Raw genomic sequence first — 19,592 nt, 5'->3', positions numbered from 1 at the left:
AATCCATAAACTAATTCACTGTGTATAGAATGAAGTCAAAAGTTAGTTTTAAACAAAATTTAAAATTAAATTTGTTTTCTTATAGAGTAAGAATTTATAGAATTCTTACTTTCCAACTTTTAATTATTTTTGCCTTCCATAATATAATTAACTTAAGGAATTACCTACATGGATAGATTGCCCTCGAGTCATATTTTATGACTTTACATAGCGTTTTTTATGTAGTTTAAGAAAATCCTCTAAAATTCTATAAAAATACTCTTAAAGCAAAATTATTTGTTCAATCTATATTCTTGCATGATTGAAGTTATCAAGCTGAAATAAAGGTTGAGTGAATAAATTCATTTTTTATTAATTTTATTTTGACATTTTTATAATATTGTCACTTAAAAAGTGAGTTTCGGGAATTAGAAATCTTTTTGTAAATTTATATGTGTATATTATGTAATTCAAAAAAAATTATGAGAGATAGGTTCGTATAGGTGATATCGTGTCCTACTGTCGGTAAGTTGTGAATAATTTAAACACAAAATTTTTTTCTAAAAAGTTATTTTCAAAAAAAATCTTGGTCTTTAATAATTTAAATAACGTACTAATACATATTTTAATAAATCCTCTTATATTTCAAGAATGATAAATAATAAAACGTGAATTATATGAGGATCTCAGAAGCAGAGTGGCGTAAACCATAAATAAAATAATTTTTTTTTTTTGTGCTGTCGGTTATGTACATCTTCTAAAAACAGTAACATTAGTTTCCAGTATTGAACTAGCTTTTTTCCTATTTATTTTTTATAAAAGTACTTTTGCTTTTGTAAAAATTTTCTGATTTTTCAAAAACAAAGTGGCATAACACACATTGCGGCTTACGCCACTCTGTTTCTGAGCTCTCATATATGAAAGATAAACTACAAATTTTATTTTAAATCAGTTCTTAGTTAATTTTAAAAATTTTAAGAATTTAAAAGACGTAAGATTTTAAAGTTTTTTAAAAAGGTACTTTGGAAAGTTAAACTAGTAATTTAGTTATACATATTTTATAAACTATTAGGGCTATAGCTACATAGCTAGGGCTATAGCATTGAATGTTATATAAAATAGTGAATGAATAGGGCTTAATATCATTTATGTCAATCTGTTCACAAAGCCGAAATTATTTTCCGCAGTGCAAGTAACATCATTTACCAAAACCTTATCATTTACCAAATTATGTTCCGAACTATTACGATTGAAATCAGTTTTGTCAACTTTTGAGTATTCTCATTTAATTTAGTTAGTTTTCAAAACCCTCCTAAAAATATTTTAATTACTCTTTTATTTTTCCCTATTAGAAAAAACCAATAACTTTGGTTGTAATTGATTAAAAATATTAATCAATTTCCTTTACATAAACTATTTTTAGCAATCTTGGTGATTTGCATACGAATTTGCAAATTATTTTGGATTTGTTTTCTTAGCTTGGCAGCCTTATATATATGACATTCTAGGCTTAATTTTTTTACTTCAAAGTATATATAGTTATATACGTATACAGTATATATAAAATTGGTGATTTAACGTGGGTATAAAACGTCATGTTCCTATGTATGATTAATAATTTGTCATGTAAAATTACGTGTAACTTTAAGTAAAATTAGAAATATTTTTGTTAAAAATGGGTTTGAATGATTAATTTTACCTATCATACTTATAGGACTTTTCAAAAATTCGATTATCATATTTATAAATAATTGAAAGTTTAAATAGAAAAGGTCATTCATTTCATGTTGTTGGAATGTGTTAGTAAAAGGACAAAATTAGAGCTTCGAAAATTTTTTTATAAAAACGTAAAATAAAATGTCATACTGTACTAAAAAAACGAAATATTTTTATATTTTGATGTCTGCTTATTTACAATTGCGTGACTTGTGCTTTTTCCTTCTTGTTATTTCTAGTTTTTCTTTGATTCTTTTTTTTATGTATTTATTATTTTTTTCTATTTGAAAATGTCTAATCATGGCTCTTTATTTATGTACATAATAATATATACTTATTTGGAATTATTTTCTATAATTTTTTCAATTATATATTTTGTGTGTATACTCAAGTATTTGCGAATACACTCATAGCGTTTTATACTTTCATTTATAAATGTATTTGTACACCTTAATAGAGTAAAAAAATATTGGAAAATAAAAAGTTTGTGTTTTATATAGAGCTATATAATTTTTAATTATAGCTTCATGAGAAGGGAAAACGTACTGGTCAATGTTAGACTTTGTGGTCGTAATAATTATTAATTAATGTATTAAAAATAAAAAAAATTTATAAAATAATTTAAGTATTAATTAGAAAATGGTATTTATTTTTTAAGTGTGTACGAAAGTACAAGTGGAATAGGCATGCAATAGCGAAATAAGTCATATATTTTTTCAAAAGTTCTAATTATAGAAAATTTATCAATTGTTATGACATTTTATTTATAATGGAACCACAGGACGAACAGAAATATTTATTATTGACAATTGATTATTTCACTTCTTTTAGTCAATTGTTTCCTGAAAACTCAGTATAAAAACAGGCTCGTCTATAAATTTTATAAATTTTGACAGGTTTGTGTTTTAATATGTAATGCTCTGCAACCATGCCACTACGTAACATGTTATACAAACTTTTTGAAATATTTTGGTGGAATTCGCTCTGGGATATCCTAAAAAATGTTGTTCTAAAATGAAGAAAGCTGTTGAATTTATTTATTATATTTGTTAATTTTTTATTTTCGGAAAAAAAAGTATTTAAATTTTTATTTAATTTTCTACCATATTAACACGTAATTATGTATAATGTACAACATAGCATATATAACATTAAAACTTAAAACGGAAATCTTTTTATAAGGAACTGAAATTTATATAGGACCTTGTGTATAAATCAAATTTAGAAAAAAAACAATAAAAAATCTTTTTAAATAAGCGATATAACTTAATACAGATTAGCTTTACAGATTAATTATAATTTTTATAAATATTTTTGGAGCTATAAGAGTTTAAAGGGCTTGAACATAAAATTATGTATATGTTTAACTGGTGTATTTCAATACTACTCTGTATTACAGACTCTGTAGTTTTCTTTAAAAAATCACTTTCCTATATTCTATAAATCATAAGATATTCATAATACAAATGCCATGATTTGTGATATTAAATATAATTCAAATAGAAATAAATTCGGATCAAACCAATGATTTTTGTAAAATAGAACCGAAAGGTTTAAACAGTGTAAATAATTTTTTTTGGAAATTAATCTTTTACTTAAAATCATTCTCATTATACCGAAATCATTGCATACATTTACGATAAGAAAAAATTGTATTGGTTTATTTAAATTAAATTGGTAAAATTGTATTTTTTGATAGAAAAATTATTACTGTGCTTTCATGAAAATTCAGAAAAGTTTCGGAAATATAGAAGTATAGTTTTGAAAATTTAAAATTTACTAATTTCGAGAGGCGATAACTTACAAGTTTCTAGTCTTTCAAAAGGAACAAAAATTTCTTCCAACGAAATAAATTATTTATTAATGTCTAAACGGTAATATTTTAGATTCAGAAGAGAATAGCGATGTTAGAAATTTGAACCAGAAAGAAAAACAGTAATTTTGTCATTTAAATATTTGACTACTCCATTTTGCGGTAAAAAAAGTTAGTCACATTTTGCACGCTTACTTTTCGACGTTTGCAGAATTTAAAAAATGTTTGTTGTTTGGATACTATAGTTAGTAAAGGTTTACTTTTATATGTATACAATTTCAGCCTTATGTCTTAAAAGGCGTAGAAATTTCGTAACATTGACGAACTGACAGAATCAAATTAACAAGGCGCCTTTTTTAAAACTTTGTTGGGAATGAGATAAAAAAGGAATAAATTTATTTGTCCCTTATGTAACATAATTATGCATATCATATATATAGTACAATTTGTTATATATGTATACAAGCTTTATTAACAAGAATAAATTTAAAGAATTATGCAGTTAAAGAAATTTAAAAAAAAAACTTTTTACCCTACCAAATTAAATTAATTTTATGCTTTTATCTTACCACTCTTTTTTTGCTTTTCGAAACATGTAATTCAAATAATGTTAAAATTTTTAAAAATTTTACATAGGTAGTAGCCTAGCTATTTTATAAATGAAAATTCTCACAGGATGAATAAGAGTAAATTAATAAGAGAAAAGAAGGAATCAAAAGAGAGAGAAAAAAAATTAATGTTGTTTTTTCTGCACAAAAATTTAAGGAAAACCGCCCAATCTACCTACCATTCATTAATATTGAGGTTACACAGCACGAGGACATTGTATATTTATATTTCATTTAAGCTTTTTTATGTGTTTTTGTTAAAAAAATTTCAAAATTTTATTTTTTTTGCCTTTAGCTTGGAAACTTTAGGGAATTTATTATTTATAAAGAGCGGAAATGTATAGCATTATTAGAATATTCGACGCTTTGTACTCGTAAAAGGTTATATAGTTTTAAATATTTTCTTTAGTATAATAAATATGTCACAGGATATTGAATTTATTTAAAGTATAAAAAATTGTGTCAAAAATGTTAAAAGTTTAAATAATAAATCTAATAATAACTGTTCCTTTATATATGATTTTTTTAATGTATAAGTGTGTATGTAAAATCGCGGTAAACATAATGTTTTTTCTGAAAAGTTCTTTAATTTAAGATAACGTAAGTTACCGTTGCTTTAGGGTAATAATAATTTTTAAGTGTGAGCTTATTATGCAAGAAACCAAAAATATTAATAAATTTTGTTTGTAATTAAATTTTTTCAGAATTTATTTTTAATAAATTTTACAAAACATAATTAATTTTTCCATAAAATTTTGCCATTATTGAATGAGAAGAAGGTGAGTGAACACCATTATAAATTTTCGAGTAAGAACAATATTTTTTGTATTATGTGGCTGACGTTTTCCACAAATATACACAATTGCAGCTGGCGTTTATTTAGTGATTTAGTTCCAAATGTGACTGCTGCAACTACAAACATCTTATATAAATTGAGAAAAATTAGAAAATTCGATTGATAAAAAGAGTAAATTTATTGAAAATACATCGTATTTAAGTAAATAGAGTAGAATTTTGAATTTGATGAAGATACGAATCAATGGTTACAAATGTTGTGTTAATTTGGTAATTCTGGATTTGTGTTTGAGCTTTCTAAAAGGTTATATTCGTTTGAATATTTTGAAATAAAAATATTTAAATTCAAATGGCTCAAATTAAAATTTATTTTTTACTTTAAAAATGTAAAAAACATTTATTTTACTCGTAACTTTTACCATCTTCTTTAAAATAAAAATTTTTATAATTATTGTTATTGTCTTTACTGTTATTTTCCTGGGATAATTGTTTTATTAAAATTAATGTCTTGTACAAAAAGTCGTGATACGCACCCGTTACCATCTTTTGATTTGATATTTGTATATACGGAAATATATACGTACAATATTTATATATTGGTATACTTTTATAGTGATTATGACTAGGATTCAATAAAATAATTTAAAATACATGCCGAAGTTATTATTAGTTAACCCACACCTTTATTATTCAATTTCTCTTATTTATTATTCTTGTATTCGTGTTTAAAGAAATAAAAAAATATTTCATTTTCAACCAATTCCCTGTATAGTTATTAAGAAAAAGAAATAAGAAATCTCATAATAATTCTTTATATTTATATTTTACACATTATTTTGTGAATGTGTTAATAAAAATTCCGACATCCATACTAATTTGAAAAATGAAAATGTACTTTTTACCATCAATTTGTCCATTTTATTAACTCAGTTTTTCTTTAACTTCCAAAACTTACTCAAAAACGTATTTGCTATAAAAAATAATTGAAATCTTGAGATCATATCAGGTACTATAAAAGGCTCTTTAAGGTCACAAACTGATGATCAAATCTGGATTGAGTTCTGAATTGAAAATCTCAAAGTTCTGACTCTAATAAAATATTTACCATATTCTAATACTCCTGCATTGTGTATGTGGATTTCGTTACTTTAACCAGAAAAATAAATAATTGTTATTTTAATGTTCATAACATATGAAAGAACATTTCAGTTTTTCTTAAATTTACTCAATAAAATAATATTTCGAATATGTAGTAGTTGGTATATGAGCTTATATTGATATTTTCGTATGAATATTTTATTATAAAAATTCAATAATGACATAAAATGAAAAATTAAAAATAAATATAAACAGAATTTTATATTTTTCCAGGTTGTTTTCTTTATACATTATTATGTATAATATGTACATAAGTAAATAAATGTATACATATATAATATTATGAATTAAAATAAAGTGATGTTAATCGGAAAATGATATAATGACTAAGGACGGGGAAATACCCGCTATTTTCAACCCAAAACGGGTTAGAACACCATCAGTTGTTGTTACTGGTGATTCACCGAATGGTCCATATGGTGGATTTACAAATATAATTGAGGCAAATAATCCTTCACAATTAACGCAACAAGATTCATTAACATCAAGTCATGGCGGTAATGAACCTAACGAAAATACAGGTAATACTCAACCATTACAGATGACACCAAGCGGCGGTGTCGGTGGTTGTTTACCCATTGAACAAAATACACAAATAACACCACGTACTGGTGGTGGTACAGCACCTAGTGAAAATGATGATTTTGAATCACCTGGCACTGAAATTCCACAATCACCAAATGTTCATATTAGAAGACTTAGAGCTTGTAAAGAATCATGCTGTTCTGAATTGGCACAAAAGGTGATTATTTCTCCTTTATTATAATTTTTGTTTTATTCAATTTAGTATTCACCACAGCCATATAATATTAATTTTGATTAAATTTATAATATTTTATATGATTTTTATAGTTTCTTTTTTGTTTTTGGGAATTATTAGGTTATATGTATTTATTTATATATTGTAAAATATGTACAAAATTTTGTTATATTTTGAAAATTATTATATTAATATTATTATTTTATAGATGTATTTTGGAGTTTGTGTTACAATTTTAGTAACAGCATCATGGGTTGGTGCAACCCATTGTATAAAATTTCTTTATTTGAATGTATTTCGTACACCGACAATCGAACCAACAACAAGAGATTCTGAAAAGACTTCATCTGTTCTAACATCAGAAATTGATGAAAGAGGTGGCAGTAATGAAGATAATTCAACATCCGGATTTTTATTAACTCATCAATTAGGTCAATTAAAAACTACAGCGTCAGTTTTTAATGCACCATTCTTTGCGTCATGGTTTTGTACAAATTTTTGTTTTTTCTTCTTTCCAATTTATATTCTTGGCAGAATATCTGTTCGGAAATGTGATAAGCCAGGTGAAATATTAGGTGACGTTTTACGAGGTTTTCGTGATAGAGGATTTACGATTGGTATATTTTAATATTTTCTTTTCTTTTTCAATTTTGGTTATTTATTTAAAAATTTTTTCGTTTCGTTTCTCTTTTTAAATTTAACAAAACAAAAAACAAAAAAAAAAGGCCGATTCTTAAACCGTTGTATTACATTTTGCATTCTATGGGTTCTAACAACATACTTATATGCTATGTCATTGCGCTCTTTATTAGCTACCGATGTATTAGCATTATTCGCCACCAATGTCGCATGTGTCTATTTATTATCATGGGTTATTTTGCATGAGCAGTTTGTAGGAGTGAGGGTAAGTTAAAAATAATTTTTTTATTTATTTGTTTTTTTTTTCTAATAATCAATTTGTTTTAAATATCTATAATACTTTTTTAAATACATACAAAAATTATATTTATAAAGATTTTATGTACTTTTTGAATTGTGAGTAAGGCACGTAAATGTAAATTTATAGTGTTTGTGTTATACTTGTTGTATAAATTTTGCAAAGAAATGCAGAAAAAGAACTTTATTATTGCAATAACAACGACAGCGGTGAATTATTGCAATCAATATTACAATTATTTTTACCCTATAAGACCATAAAAATAATGAGTTTTAAAGTTTTTCAATTGAAATTTAATATTATTTATTTTTTTCTGGTTATTATTATTTTTTTTAATTCTGGCACTTTAAAAGCGCATTAACATAATCTTAAAATGAATTTTTAAAATTATTAATGTTTTTCAATGTGAAATTTGAATTTTATAAAGATTTTTGTATTACTTCACATTCAATATTAAATACGCATATATGCAAAAAAATTCGCATTAAGCTTTAAATTTGTAGATGTTTGTCTATTTAGCAGGAAACCGTTCCTAACTCAAGTATTAAGTATTATACTGAATTAATTAGCTAGTGTTGCACTTTTTGAATCATATTGGTATAACTAAAAATCAATTTTTATCACAAAGATTTTGTCGTTTGACTATTAAATATAGTGTACTACTCTCATTTTAGCTATTGAATTAAGAAATTTTAAATGGAATTACTTAAAACTTCAATTTTCTAAAGAATGTTTTCTAAATTCTATTACTATTATTCACTGAATCAATTACTAAATTATTTTTATTTCCATTTTTTTAAAATTATGTCTGGTATAAGAAAAATTTTATTCGCCTTAACGTTCTATATATTTTTTAAATAAATATTTTTTAACCAAATTTTATATTAATATAGATTGTAGCTGTAATATTATGTGATACAGGAATTGCTCTATTGGCGTATATGGACGGTATAACCGGTAGTCCAACTTTGGCTGGTGTCGTTTTATCAGCATTGGCGGCAGCTGGTTATGCTGTTTTTAAGGTAAATTTAGGACACAATATTTTTAATAATTATGAAAAAAATTTATATTTTAACCACACATTATATTTTGAATTATATATACTAACATGTACACATTTTTCTTTTTAATTCAAGGTTATGTTTCGAAAAGTAATGGGTGATCCACCGATTGGACAAATTGCATTTACATTTTCAATGTTAGGTTTTTTAAATGCAACCTTATTATGGCCAGTATGTGTCGGATTATATTTAACTGGTACAGAGGTTATGCCATTTGATCGACTGCCATGGATAATATTATTAATAGCCAGTATTTTACTTTTAGGTATTATAATACTTTTACAAAGTGTAATTATTCTAATTGACTTATATTAAATATTAAAAATTTGTTGTTTTTTGTTTTCCCTTATAGTTTTCCATATTTTAACTCAATTTAGTGCTGCAGTAACGTACAATATGTTTGTCACATTGGGATTAATAACAGCAGTTCCAGTTTCTGGAGGTTCTATTTTTAGTTTTATTTTAATGTACCTTAATTGTAATCGTTTTAATTTGTAAAATTAAAAGTATTAAAATTAAAATTTTTTTTTAAATAGAAATATTTTTTTTATGTTTTAGTTTTAATACTACTAATTAATTAAGAAATGATATTCAATTTAAAAAATGTTAAAGAATGAAAATTTTGTTAGTTAAAAAAGTCTAACGGGAAACTTTAACTTTTTAAACTTTTGATGCTATGTATGTATATAGGAATTAGATATACGAGTACTATGGACAATTATAAAATTTCTTAATATTTATATCTATAAATTTATACCATAAAAATAATATAGGGACCTGTAATTGAAAAACATAGTCAAATCAAGCAATATGTCCATATTTCTGATATTTACATATTTGAATTTCATTTTATTTCTTTTAACTATTTATAAACGCAATTACGTAAGAAACTGGTTCATGGCTTTCTACAATATCAAGCCCCAGCCCTTTGTATCTCCTACGAGTGAAGTAAAAAAAAAAGAATCTGATTATACTCAATTGTTTTATCTTTAAATTTATTAAAACATTTTTAGTAAAACTGTACCGTATTGTAAGATTGTGAATTGCTAGATTTGCCAAAGCGAAATAAAATTTAATAAAACGCAAAAGTAGAATTAATATTAATTAATAGTCAGAAGCTACAAATCCTGCTGTAGAATATTCCCAGAACTAAATAAATTAAAGCGGATTGCGATTTTTGCCTAACAATATATATAAAAACTGGCTGCGATTACAGCCTTAACTTAGACTTGTCAACATGAGTTTACCTTTAATTAAATCATATGATCATTCGAAAGTATTGCTATATATACTTGTAGAACAAATTTTTTTAGTCGATTTAGCTTTGTCTGTCCGTCCATCCCAACGGTAACTCAAAAATTAATTGAGCTAAGCTCACCAAATTTTAGCAAATGATATATTATAGTAGAAGCCAGTACCCTATTAAAATTGGATATGATCGGGGTACTGGTTCGGGTAGCTGCCATACGACTTCAAAAATTATTTGGCAATATATTAGAAACTATTAAAGCTGTGATATTGAAATTTCATACAAAGGAATATATTAGTAAGGCCAATGTGTTTTATAAAATTCGTTGAAATTGCTTGGCTCTTTCTGGTAGCTACAATACAACTTCAATAGTAGTTTTGCCATATTTTAGAAAACCTAGTACTGAAATTTTGCATAAATTAATATGGTAACTTAAAGTTATCATCTGTCCCATAGTCAGCTATGATATATTTATTCGCATAACGAATAGGAAATTCGTACGGGTATCACAGAGTTTACACGGTCAACTCTATTTTTTCTCGTTAAAGATTTATTTTAAAATTGATTTTATTTCGCTAAAATTAATTTTATTTGATATATTTTTAAATTATTTCAAAAATCATTAAAATTTTAATACAGTTAATTTGTCATTCTTGTATACAAAATTTATTTAATTTTTAAGAAATTTTTTTAACTTATATATAATTGAGTACATTATTTTAAAATATAATTGAATATCATTTCTAAAAATTTAAATTTTGAGTGTAATTTTTATTGTTATAATAGCAATTATTTTTAAATCTATTATAATTCATTATTAAAATAATATTTTTTTTTTATTTTGTGATATTAAAATATAATGCAACAAATTCTTATATATAATAATGACATAATGAAACAAACATAAACACTTATATATATATATATATATATATTATATATAATAAACAAAATCACAGCACTAGATGTAATCCTTTATAGTGCAACATTTGCTGGTATGAAATTAGCTGGTGTTATATTAATTGCGGTTGGATTCTTTCTTGTTATGTTTCCAGAAAATTGGCCTGATTATATTACAAGACTTTTAAGGTAATTATTTTAATTATATTATTAAATTATAATATTTATTAGGTTTTACGTATACGTATATATAGGTATAAATTATACATAAAAAGAATAATTTTTCAGAGTATAATTATTATATTATTTTAATTAAACATAATGTAAGTTTAATTAAAACATTAAATAAAAAATACATATTACACATTTATGTATATGTAATTAAGTATATAATTTTGTGAGTATGAAAATAAAAGAATAATAAAATTAATAAGTTTTACATTCAGAGGTCAGTCAATTTTATTTTGCAATAATAATAACAATAATTTTTTTTTACTAATTTATTAATAATAGTGATTTTAAATATTCTTATTTTTTTTTATATACGATTTTTTTTCTGTTTTAAATAAATTTTATTATATACTATACAATATTGTGAACATTATATAATAATAATAACATATAGAAATTAAAAAAAATAAGCTTTTTTTTTATTTAAAATGAAATAATCCAAATAATTTTTTTTTGTCTGGTTAGACTAATAAAATATGAATTTTATAATATTTTATCATATAGACTATGTTATATAAAATTTTATTTAATAATCTTAAATTTTATTTTATTAATTTTATTTAATAATTTTTATAGAATTATGAAATTTTAGAAAATAATAACATATTTACATTATAAATACAGGGTTTTTTTTTAATTTTTTTTAAAAATAATACAAAAAGAGGAAGATGTAATAAAAGCATTTATAGAGAGGAGATTTATTGATACTTTAAAAATTAAAATTAAAAATAAAAATAAAATAATAAATTAATTTTTGTATAGAATCCATAATTTCATATAATTAAAATTATTGCTAAAAATTAAAAATTATTGCTAAAAATTATAAATTTTTTTTTTAGTTTAATGTTGTAAAATTTCAATCATAAATCTCCTTCGAGAAACAAATTGATTTTAAGTGTCTTAACATATTTTTTTACAAATATTTTTATTTTATATTAAACAAAATAAATTTCGATCGCTATATCTGTCATAAATAATTACTTATATATTTGTGGTAATTTGAAGCTTGAAATCATTCTTGTATATTTATTGATTTAATATTAGATAATTTTCATTGGTCATCAAATAGACAATGGTAACACTACAATTATTGCTATAACTTTCTTATATTTAACTGTAATTATTATAAAATAAATAAATCGAAAAATTTTTCAGGAAAAATTAAAGGAGGAAATATTAATTCAATTTTTGTCCATCGATTTTTGCATCGATCAAAATTATTTTAATTAAAAATATTAAAAAAGTTATGTAAAATATTCGCTATTGGAGATGCACTTCTTTCACTAAAGTATAACATTTGTTATGTTATTAAGAGAATTTATATACATAGGCAGCGAAAGATTTAATTGGTCAGTGATTGCATAGTTCGTGAGTTTTAAACGGTTTTTGCGTGCACATTGAATTTAAATATATTTATATATTCTCTTGTGGAATCACATCCGAAATTCGAAAATAGTCACAACCGAAAATGTGTGGAATCATTTTCTATTAATTGGTTTTTCCACAAATGTAATGTCAACTCAAATAGCCTTATAGTTCATGAATAAATTTTTAATATTACAATTCGATTTAATTAAACAAAACAAAACATATTTTTATAAAATAATTTTTATGAGAATATTTGTATATTAAGTCGCACATTGTATGCATTATGAAAATTTTAGTGAGCCGAAGAAAATAAGTGAAAGAGCCGCATTTGGGTCAAATCAATGATTTACTTTTAGAAACATAATGAAATTTTCGTTTGGAAAATTATAAATTTAATATTCAATAAATATGACATATTTAAGTATGGTAATTATACTTAAGTAGATGACAATAAGAAATGGCAATTGGAAACTGATTCTTAGAATTTAAAAAGAAATTATAAGAAAGGTAGTACGTTATTTTTAGGGGACCAATTTTCCGTAAATAGAAAAATTATATAATTTTTAATATAAATATTACACGTAAATTAAAAAATATGTACTTGAAATTTTATGAGAATTTACGAATAAAAAAAAAAAACTTTAATTACATTTTCTTACTTTAAATTTTTGTTTCTAATTTTATTTTAAAAAATTTCTGCATTTTTGAAATAAATATTTTAAAAAATATTTTATATTAAATTTTATTAAAAAAAATTTTTAAATATTTAAAAAAAAATATTAACAAATCCCAAGCTCGTAATGAACTTTTCTTTTTTTTCATATTTAAAAAAAAAAATTATAATAAGAGAATAAAAAAAGAAACTAACAATTGTTTTTTTTTCTTATTGTATTTTTACAAGTATTGTTAATGAATTGTTAAGTTTTTAGTTTTATACTTTAATTATTTTGCATATTTTTATTAAATAAAAACTTTTTCTTTTTTTTCCATATTTTTTTTCATATCAAAATTAATTTTCCAGAAAAACTGGTCACGCTATACTCCGTTGCCAATGTTGTTGTGAATATGCTGAAATTGAAATCGATAATTCGGTAGGAAAAATGAAAATAAATTAAAAAAACAAAACATAAAAATCAAATTATTAATTAAATAAAAAAAAAAAAGTATCTCAAAATATAATAAAAAAAATACATATATATATTATATTTTATATAATAATAAAATTAAAAAAAAAAAAATATTTCATTTTGGAATATGAAAATCGAAAAAATAAAAATTAATACAAAATTCTATTTATAAATTATAAAAATAATTATAATTTTAAATAGTTGAAAAATTCAAACAAAATTTAATTTCAATTAAAAAAAAATTTCTGTAGATTTAAAAACGCTTCTTTTTTTTCTAAATTCCTGAATTGAGTTCTGGTTTTTTTTTTTGTTAATATTCTTGTATAACTAAAACAATCACTATTTTCTTTTACTTTCTTTAAAAAAAATTCTAAATTTACGTTATACTTAATTTTTTTTCTGAAAAGGAATGTAAAAAACATAGGTCCTTTTTGATTACAAAGGGTTTTTTCCTTTTTAAACAATATACTCGTATATGTGAAAGTATTGAAATCAGGATAATTATTATTAGGAAAGGATTTGGAAATTACAAAATTTCTAAATATTTCAGAATCGAATAAATATTTTCTAATTTGATTACCGTAATCGAATGATTCCACCTTAATTTTGAACTTAAAAATTTAAGATTTTAACAAAATTAGTAGTTAAATCGCTCAACAAAAAAAAAGTGAGTAAATTTTATATATGACGTATTCGTAAAAGATAAATTTTCGAGTGAGAACATTTTTTTCGTATTGCGTATCTTGGTTTTTCTAAATTGTATTATAAAAGTCACCATTACGCACACATTACTTTGTTTTCAAAAGTAACAAGTTCAATTGAAAATTTGAGAGAAAGTGCAATACAAGAAAATCCAATTGAAAAAATGAGTAATTTTATTGAGAAAATGATATTTCATTACAAAAAATGAGAATTCTGATTTGAAGGTAAATAAAAAACGGAATGAGAAAGCGAGATACACGATTAGTTTGCCAATTGGCCATACTCTTAAAATTTAAATACTTTGGCCATAGTCTTAAAATCAAAAATATAGTAATTCTGAAATTTATTAATTTTGTTTATACAATTCAACATTTGTTTTCTTTTATTGTATATATTTCTTTAAGTTATTTATTATAGGTAATTCGCCTTAATTCTAATGCATTTTCACAAACTTTTCTGAATTTTGGATATTAAATTTCAAGTGATTAAGAATCATTTGTCGCATATTGTTTTAGATTTCTTGAATAATTATTTACATTATAAAATAAGTTGAAATAAATTATGTGTTCAATTAATTAAATTTTTATTTTATTAATTAAATAATTAAATTTATAAAATCAATTTTTAGTATTTTAATATATTAAAAATGTAATTCATTTTCATAAATAATTTTGCAATAATAATTATTCTGAGTCAATAATTTTCACCATTATTGCGATATAATTATTGTTAAAAAAATAAAACCATACATTGTATATATTTATACAAAATTCTATTTTTTTAAAAAAAGAATTTTCGCATTTTAATACTGCAAATATTGTGTCGACTGTGTATCATAATGTAAATAGCAATGTTTTAACATATAATTACAAACTATATTACAATTAAAAGACAAAAACTGAATATACACTCAATGTCGGATTTTTAAAATAAAATTGGTCGTGTACAACAATATAAAATCGAATAATGCAGAATACAAGCAAACACTTAACACTTTTTTCTAAAATCTAATTTAATTCACATTTCATATAGTGAAATATTAAATATAAATAAGACACTGATTAAATATAATCATATATTTAATGAATTATTCATGATGAGTTTTGAGGTTTCTAGAAAAATATAAAATCACAAAAGATTTATTGAACAAGTCTTTTGTTAAAAAAAAGTATTATAAAATACATACCAAAATTTATTTAAAAAATCATCCAAATATTTAAAAATTAAATGTATATTTATTCTAAAATTTTATTAAATTATAATATTATAACATTGAAAATTTAATAAACTAATATAAAATTCGTCAGCAAAGAAATCTGTAATTAAAATAATAATTAAACGTTGAATAAGATCTTAAGGGCTTCAAGGAAAATTATAGGCTCATTATGAATAATTTTTAATTTTGCTTAAAATAGGATGCACTTAATATCAAAATATTTATAAAAAAAATAATTGCGTGAAATAGGTATTATTTAAACGATGACATTAAAAAAAAACAAAAATTTTGGGAACCGATGAGTGGTATACGGAAAAATTTGGAAAATTAATTTAATTTTTCTTTTATTTTTTTAAAATTGACAAGAATTTTTCTGTTATATTCATCTGTATACGCATCATATTATTAAGTTTCATTATAGATATTTCAATTGTTTGATTTACAAGAAAATTATTAAAAAATAAATTATATACATACATATACTAGTTCCCAAAATTAAAATATTATTTATTGCGGTTCATATACGAAATAAAAAAGAAAATGTTTATAGTAAACAAATAACATTTATACCATGTATGTAGTTAATAATAGGTTCTTTAATGCATATTAGAAATTTGCAGCAAATGAACTGCACATACAAATTTACAATTAATATTTTTCATATATTCACGTTGAAATATGACACAAGAGGCCGCTTCTTCAGAATATTCGAATAAAATTTTGCAAGCTTGTGTTGATTTATTGTATTCTTTTTTCGATAAATAATTTGTAAAGCAAATCACAATAAAAATATAGAATAAATCTGAAAATCAATTTACTATGACATGATTTAAAATACATGATTATTATTTCTGGCAAGGAAATCGTTTTTAATTTTAATTTTGAGAATATTATTCAATAGTATCGCTAAAAATTATTAGAGTGCAGTAAAATGAGAGTAAGTGTAAAATTGAGCAATGTAGTAAATTCGAGTTTAATTATAACAAAAAAAAAATAAATATACATTTAAACACTTTCTGTTGATATTGTGCATTTGAAGCTTTTATGTAAAAGTATATATATTAAATTTAGGTTATAATTATATTGCACAAATATATATAAATATATTTATATATACAAAACCATTAAATATGACAATGAAATAATTAAAATAAAACAATTTTTTAAAATTCAAAAAAAAAAAAAATTTGTTGGCTTTTTACAGAAATTACATCACCGTTACAACATTACAAAATATCATAAGTAGTTTATTTTTTGTTTGAACAAAATATTAGAAACAATTAAAGGAAAAAAACGATATTTTAATAATATACAAAAAATTTAATAAAAAAAAATTTATAAGAAACAAAACAATTTTAATAATAAAAATACAAACAAAACAATGCTTTTAAAATATAAAATTAAATTTAAAGCTTTTCACAACAAACTATATATGTAAATCGATGTTCTTTATGAATTTTAAATAAATATTATTATTTAAAATAACCTGTCTGATTAACAGTCAAAATTTGATACTTGCATTGTACCTTCCTATAATAAGAATGTGTTTTTTTTCAACAAAGATAACAAACATGTAATGTTTTCAAATTTAATGTTTTTACAACTGAAATTAATAAATTTTGCTTTTAGCACATTTCCAATAATTTCCATTCAATCAAACCGTCTGATCGTTCGTTCGTTTGTTCATCCATCCATGTGGCTGTTTCATTTGTATACGTATACATTTCATATAAAAATGAATCTCCGCGGAAATTTAATTTTTTCATATGATTATTTTTATGCATTTCGCACCCATTTAAAAATTATTATCCCTTAAAATTCGAAAAATGTAATTTTTTTGTAAGTTGAAGTAAAAATTCACAGCTTTTTTTAAATTCAGCAAAAGCAGAAAAAAGTCTTTAGATGATTGTATAATCATAAGTTGCAAAAGTCTTTGCTTTAAATTAACAAAATTCAAAATTGTTTCTTTTTAGTTTAAAAAGAAATAAAAACGTAACACCCTGTTACCCTAATTGCTCGTCAAATTTGACCAATATTTTAATATTTTATAATTTTTATTGTATTTCGAAAAATATGCGTAAATTAATTTTAATTTATTAATAGGGTAATTTAAAAAGAGGGTTAAATTTAAAGAATCAAAAAGCGTTTACATTGATTCAATGGAAACGTGCTATTTTACAAACCAATTGACTTCATTCAAATTTGTTTACTGTGTGAATACTACATATACGTTATAATAATGAAATAGAAAATTAAAATTTATTTAATGTTCAAATTTAATACCGTAATTCTAAAAAATAAAAAGAACAGCTACAGAATAATATTTCTGTAAGGATTTTCATATTTTGACTGTAATATCCTCAATATGTACATATAATATACAGGTACATTAATGCATCTATAACTTGTATATTTATGTGTGTACATTGCAATTTTTTTTTTATTTTTTTTTCTTTATATAAAAATATAAAATCGGTCCGAAAAAAAAACGTTATTGTTTTTATTACCCCACATTCGGAATAATTAACATTTTTCAAAAACAAAAACAACAATATTGCATAATTACATTTCTGTATTTTATTTTTTTTTCTTTATTTCTTCACACCTATTTGAAGGAATAAAAGTTACCTAGAAGTAAATTATTATATTCACCACTTTTTCAATTATTGGTAACTCTATAAAATATTTTATTTAATTTTTCATTTTAATTTCTTTTACTTTATTTTTCCTTCTTATTTTTGGTTGTTTTTAACTTTTCACTATTGTAAAAGAAAAAACAAAAAAAAAATGTAAGCTTATAAAGGGATGAAAACAACTGAATTCTAATAATTCACCTTTTGTTATTTTCACCAACTTATATCTTTTTTTTCACCTCTGTATAACTATTTAATTTTTATATAATATTAATAAATAATAATTTATAAATTAATATAAATTTTTTGTATACTTTTATAACTATATACATGTATATATATATTAAGATCCATATATATATATATTTATATATATAAATATATTACATAGAATGGTGTAATATTCTTTTCTTTAATTAAATATATTATGATTTTATTTTACGATTTATTTTTTATACAGGTTAATTTAGTAATGATTGCAATATTATATACAATCGTTTAGAAAATGAAATATGTATAAACGTTTTGTTTAGGAGTTGGTGTCAAAACGCGATGGTTTTTTGAGATATAGCTATTTTAAGAATATTTGATGATAAGATCTGAGCCACATTAAATCTACAAATCCTATTAACTTAATGGAAATTTCTTCATACAACTGCAGAGCTGATGGATGACGTAATCAAAGGAACGAGTAAAACACAGAAAAATTAAAATTTTTTTCTCCTCGAACTGGATTCGAACCATTGGTTTCGTTCTTGAATAATCTAGTGAACGGTGGCGGATCTTACTCTGGAACTCTTTTATCGTTTTTGGTACCCTGGAAAGAAGGAAAAGCTAAAACCATACAAATTTTTCTCTAAAATCAATTGTATTTCAATAAAAGTCTTAAAATTATTTTTTTTTAATAAATGTTACCATTGCCAAAAATTTCAACTACTTTTTAAAGTGATCATTTTAATCAAAAATTAATAAAAATTAATAATTACCTATAGCACTCAAAATGAATAAAAAGTAAAAATATGGGCAATTGCTTCAGTTTATATTTCATATTTAGGTATTTCAAATTTTGTAATGCAAATGGTTTCAAATTTTAAAATGCTATATCTCCTGGACAAAGTAAGATATTTTTCCGTTTTATGATTTAAATTAAAACTTAGGTAACGGGAAAAAATTCTATAAATATAATTTTTAAAGTTAAAAAGAATTTAATACGAAATATTATAGGTAAACGAGGAAAAAAAATAAAATTAGGTTATATCAATTAATTGCATACTTTTAGGACGAGCGAAAGAAAAAAAAGTGAAAAAAATCATTAGCTTTAGTTGAATTGGACAGTTAA

General features: G+C 22.5%; 1 protein-coding gene across 7 annotated transcripts in view; it reads left to right on the top strand.

Moving 5' to 3' along the window:
• The window catches only part of LOC129609308 (putative thiamine transporter SLC35F3), a 53,693-nt gene that overhangs the window by 26,184 nt on the left and 7,917 nt on the right, over window positions 1-19,592 (top strand). For 3 of the 7 annotated variants that reach the window (XM_055521274.1, XM_055521264.1, XM_055521289.1), the window contains exons 2-9: window positions 6,283-6,811; window positions 7,038-7,446; window positions 7,555-7,733; window positions 8,660-8,788; window positions 8,903-9,092; window positions 9,180-9,269; window positions 11,036-11,165; window positions 13,597-13,666. In XM_055521274.1, the coding sequence (XP_055377249.1) occupies window positions 6,392-6,811; window positions 7,038-7,446; window positions 7,555-7,733; window positions 8,660-8,788; window positions 8,903-9,092; window positions 9,180-9,269; window positions 11,036-11,165; window positions 13,597-13,666 (1,617 nt within the window). In that variant the 5' untranslated portion in view covers window positions 6,283-6,391. Of the gene's footprint in view, window positions 1-6,282; window positions 6,812-7,037; window positions 7,447-7,554; window positions 7,734-8,659; window positions 8,789-8,902; window positions 9,093-9,179; window positions 9,270-11,035; window positions 11,166-13,596; window positions 13,667-18,713; window positions 18,859-19,592 lie in introns of those variants that run through there. The other 4 variants (XM_055521298.1, XM_055521282.1, XM_055521302.1 and 1 more) reach the window with 2 other exon arrangements.

This window comes from Condylostylus longicornis, unplaced genomic scaffold, assembly GCF_029603195.1.
Source record: "Condylostylus longicornis isolate FDR11 unplaced genomic scaffold, ASM2960319v2 ptg000004l, whole genome shotgun sequence".
Classification (NCBI taxonomy): domain Eukaryota; kingdom Metazoa; phylum Arthropoda; class Insecta; order Diptera; family Dolichopodidae; genus Condylostylus; species Condylostylus longicornis.
This window is presented reverse-complemented; position numbering and strand designations above follow the sequence as displayed.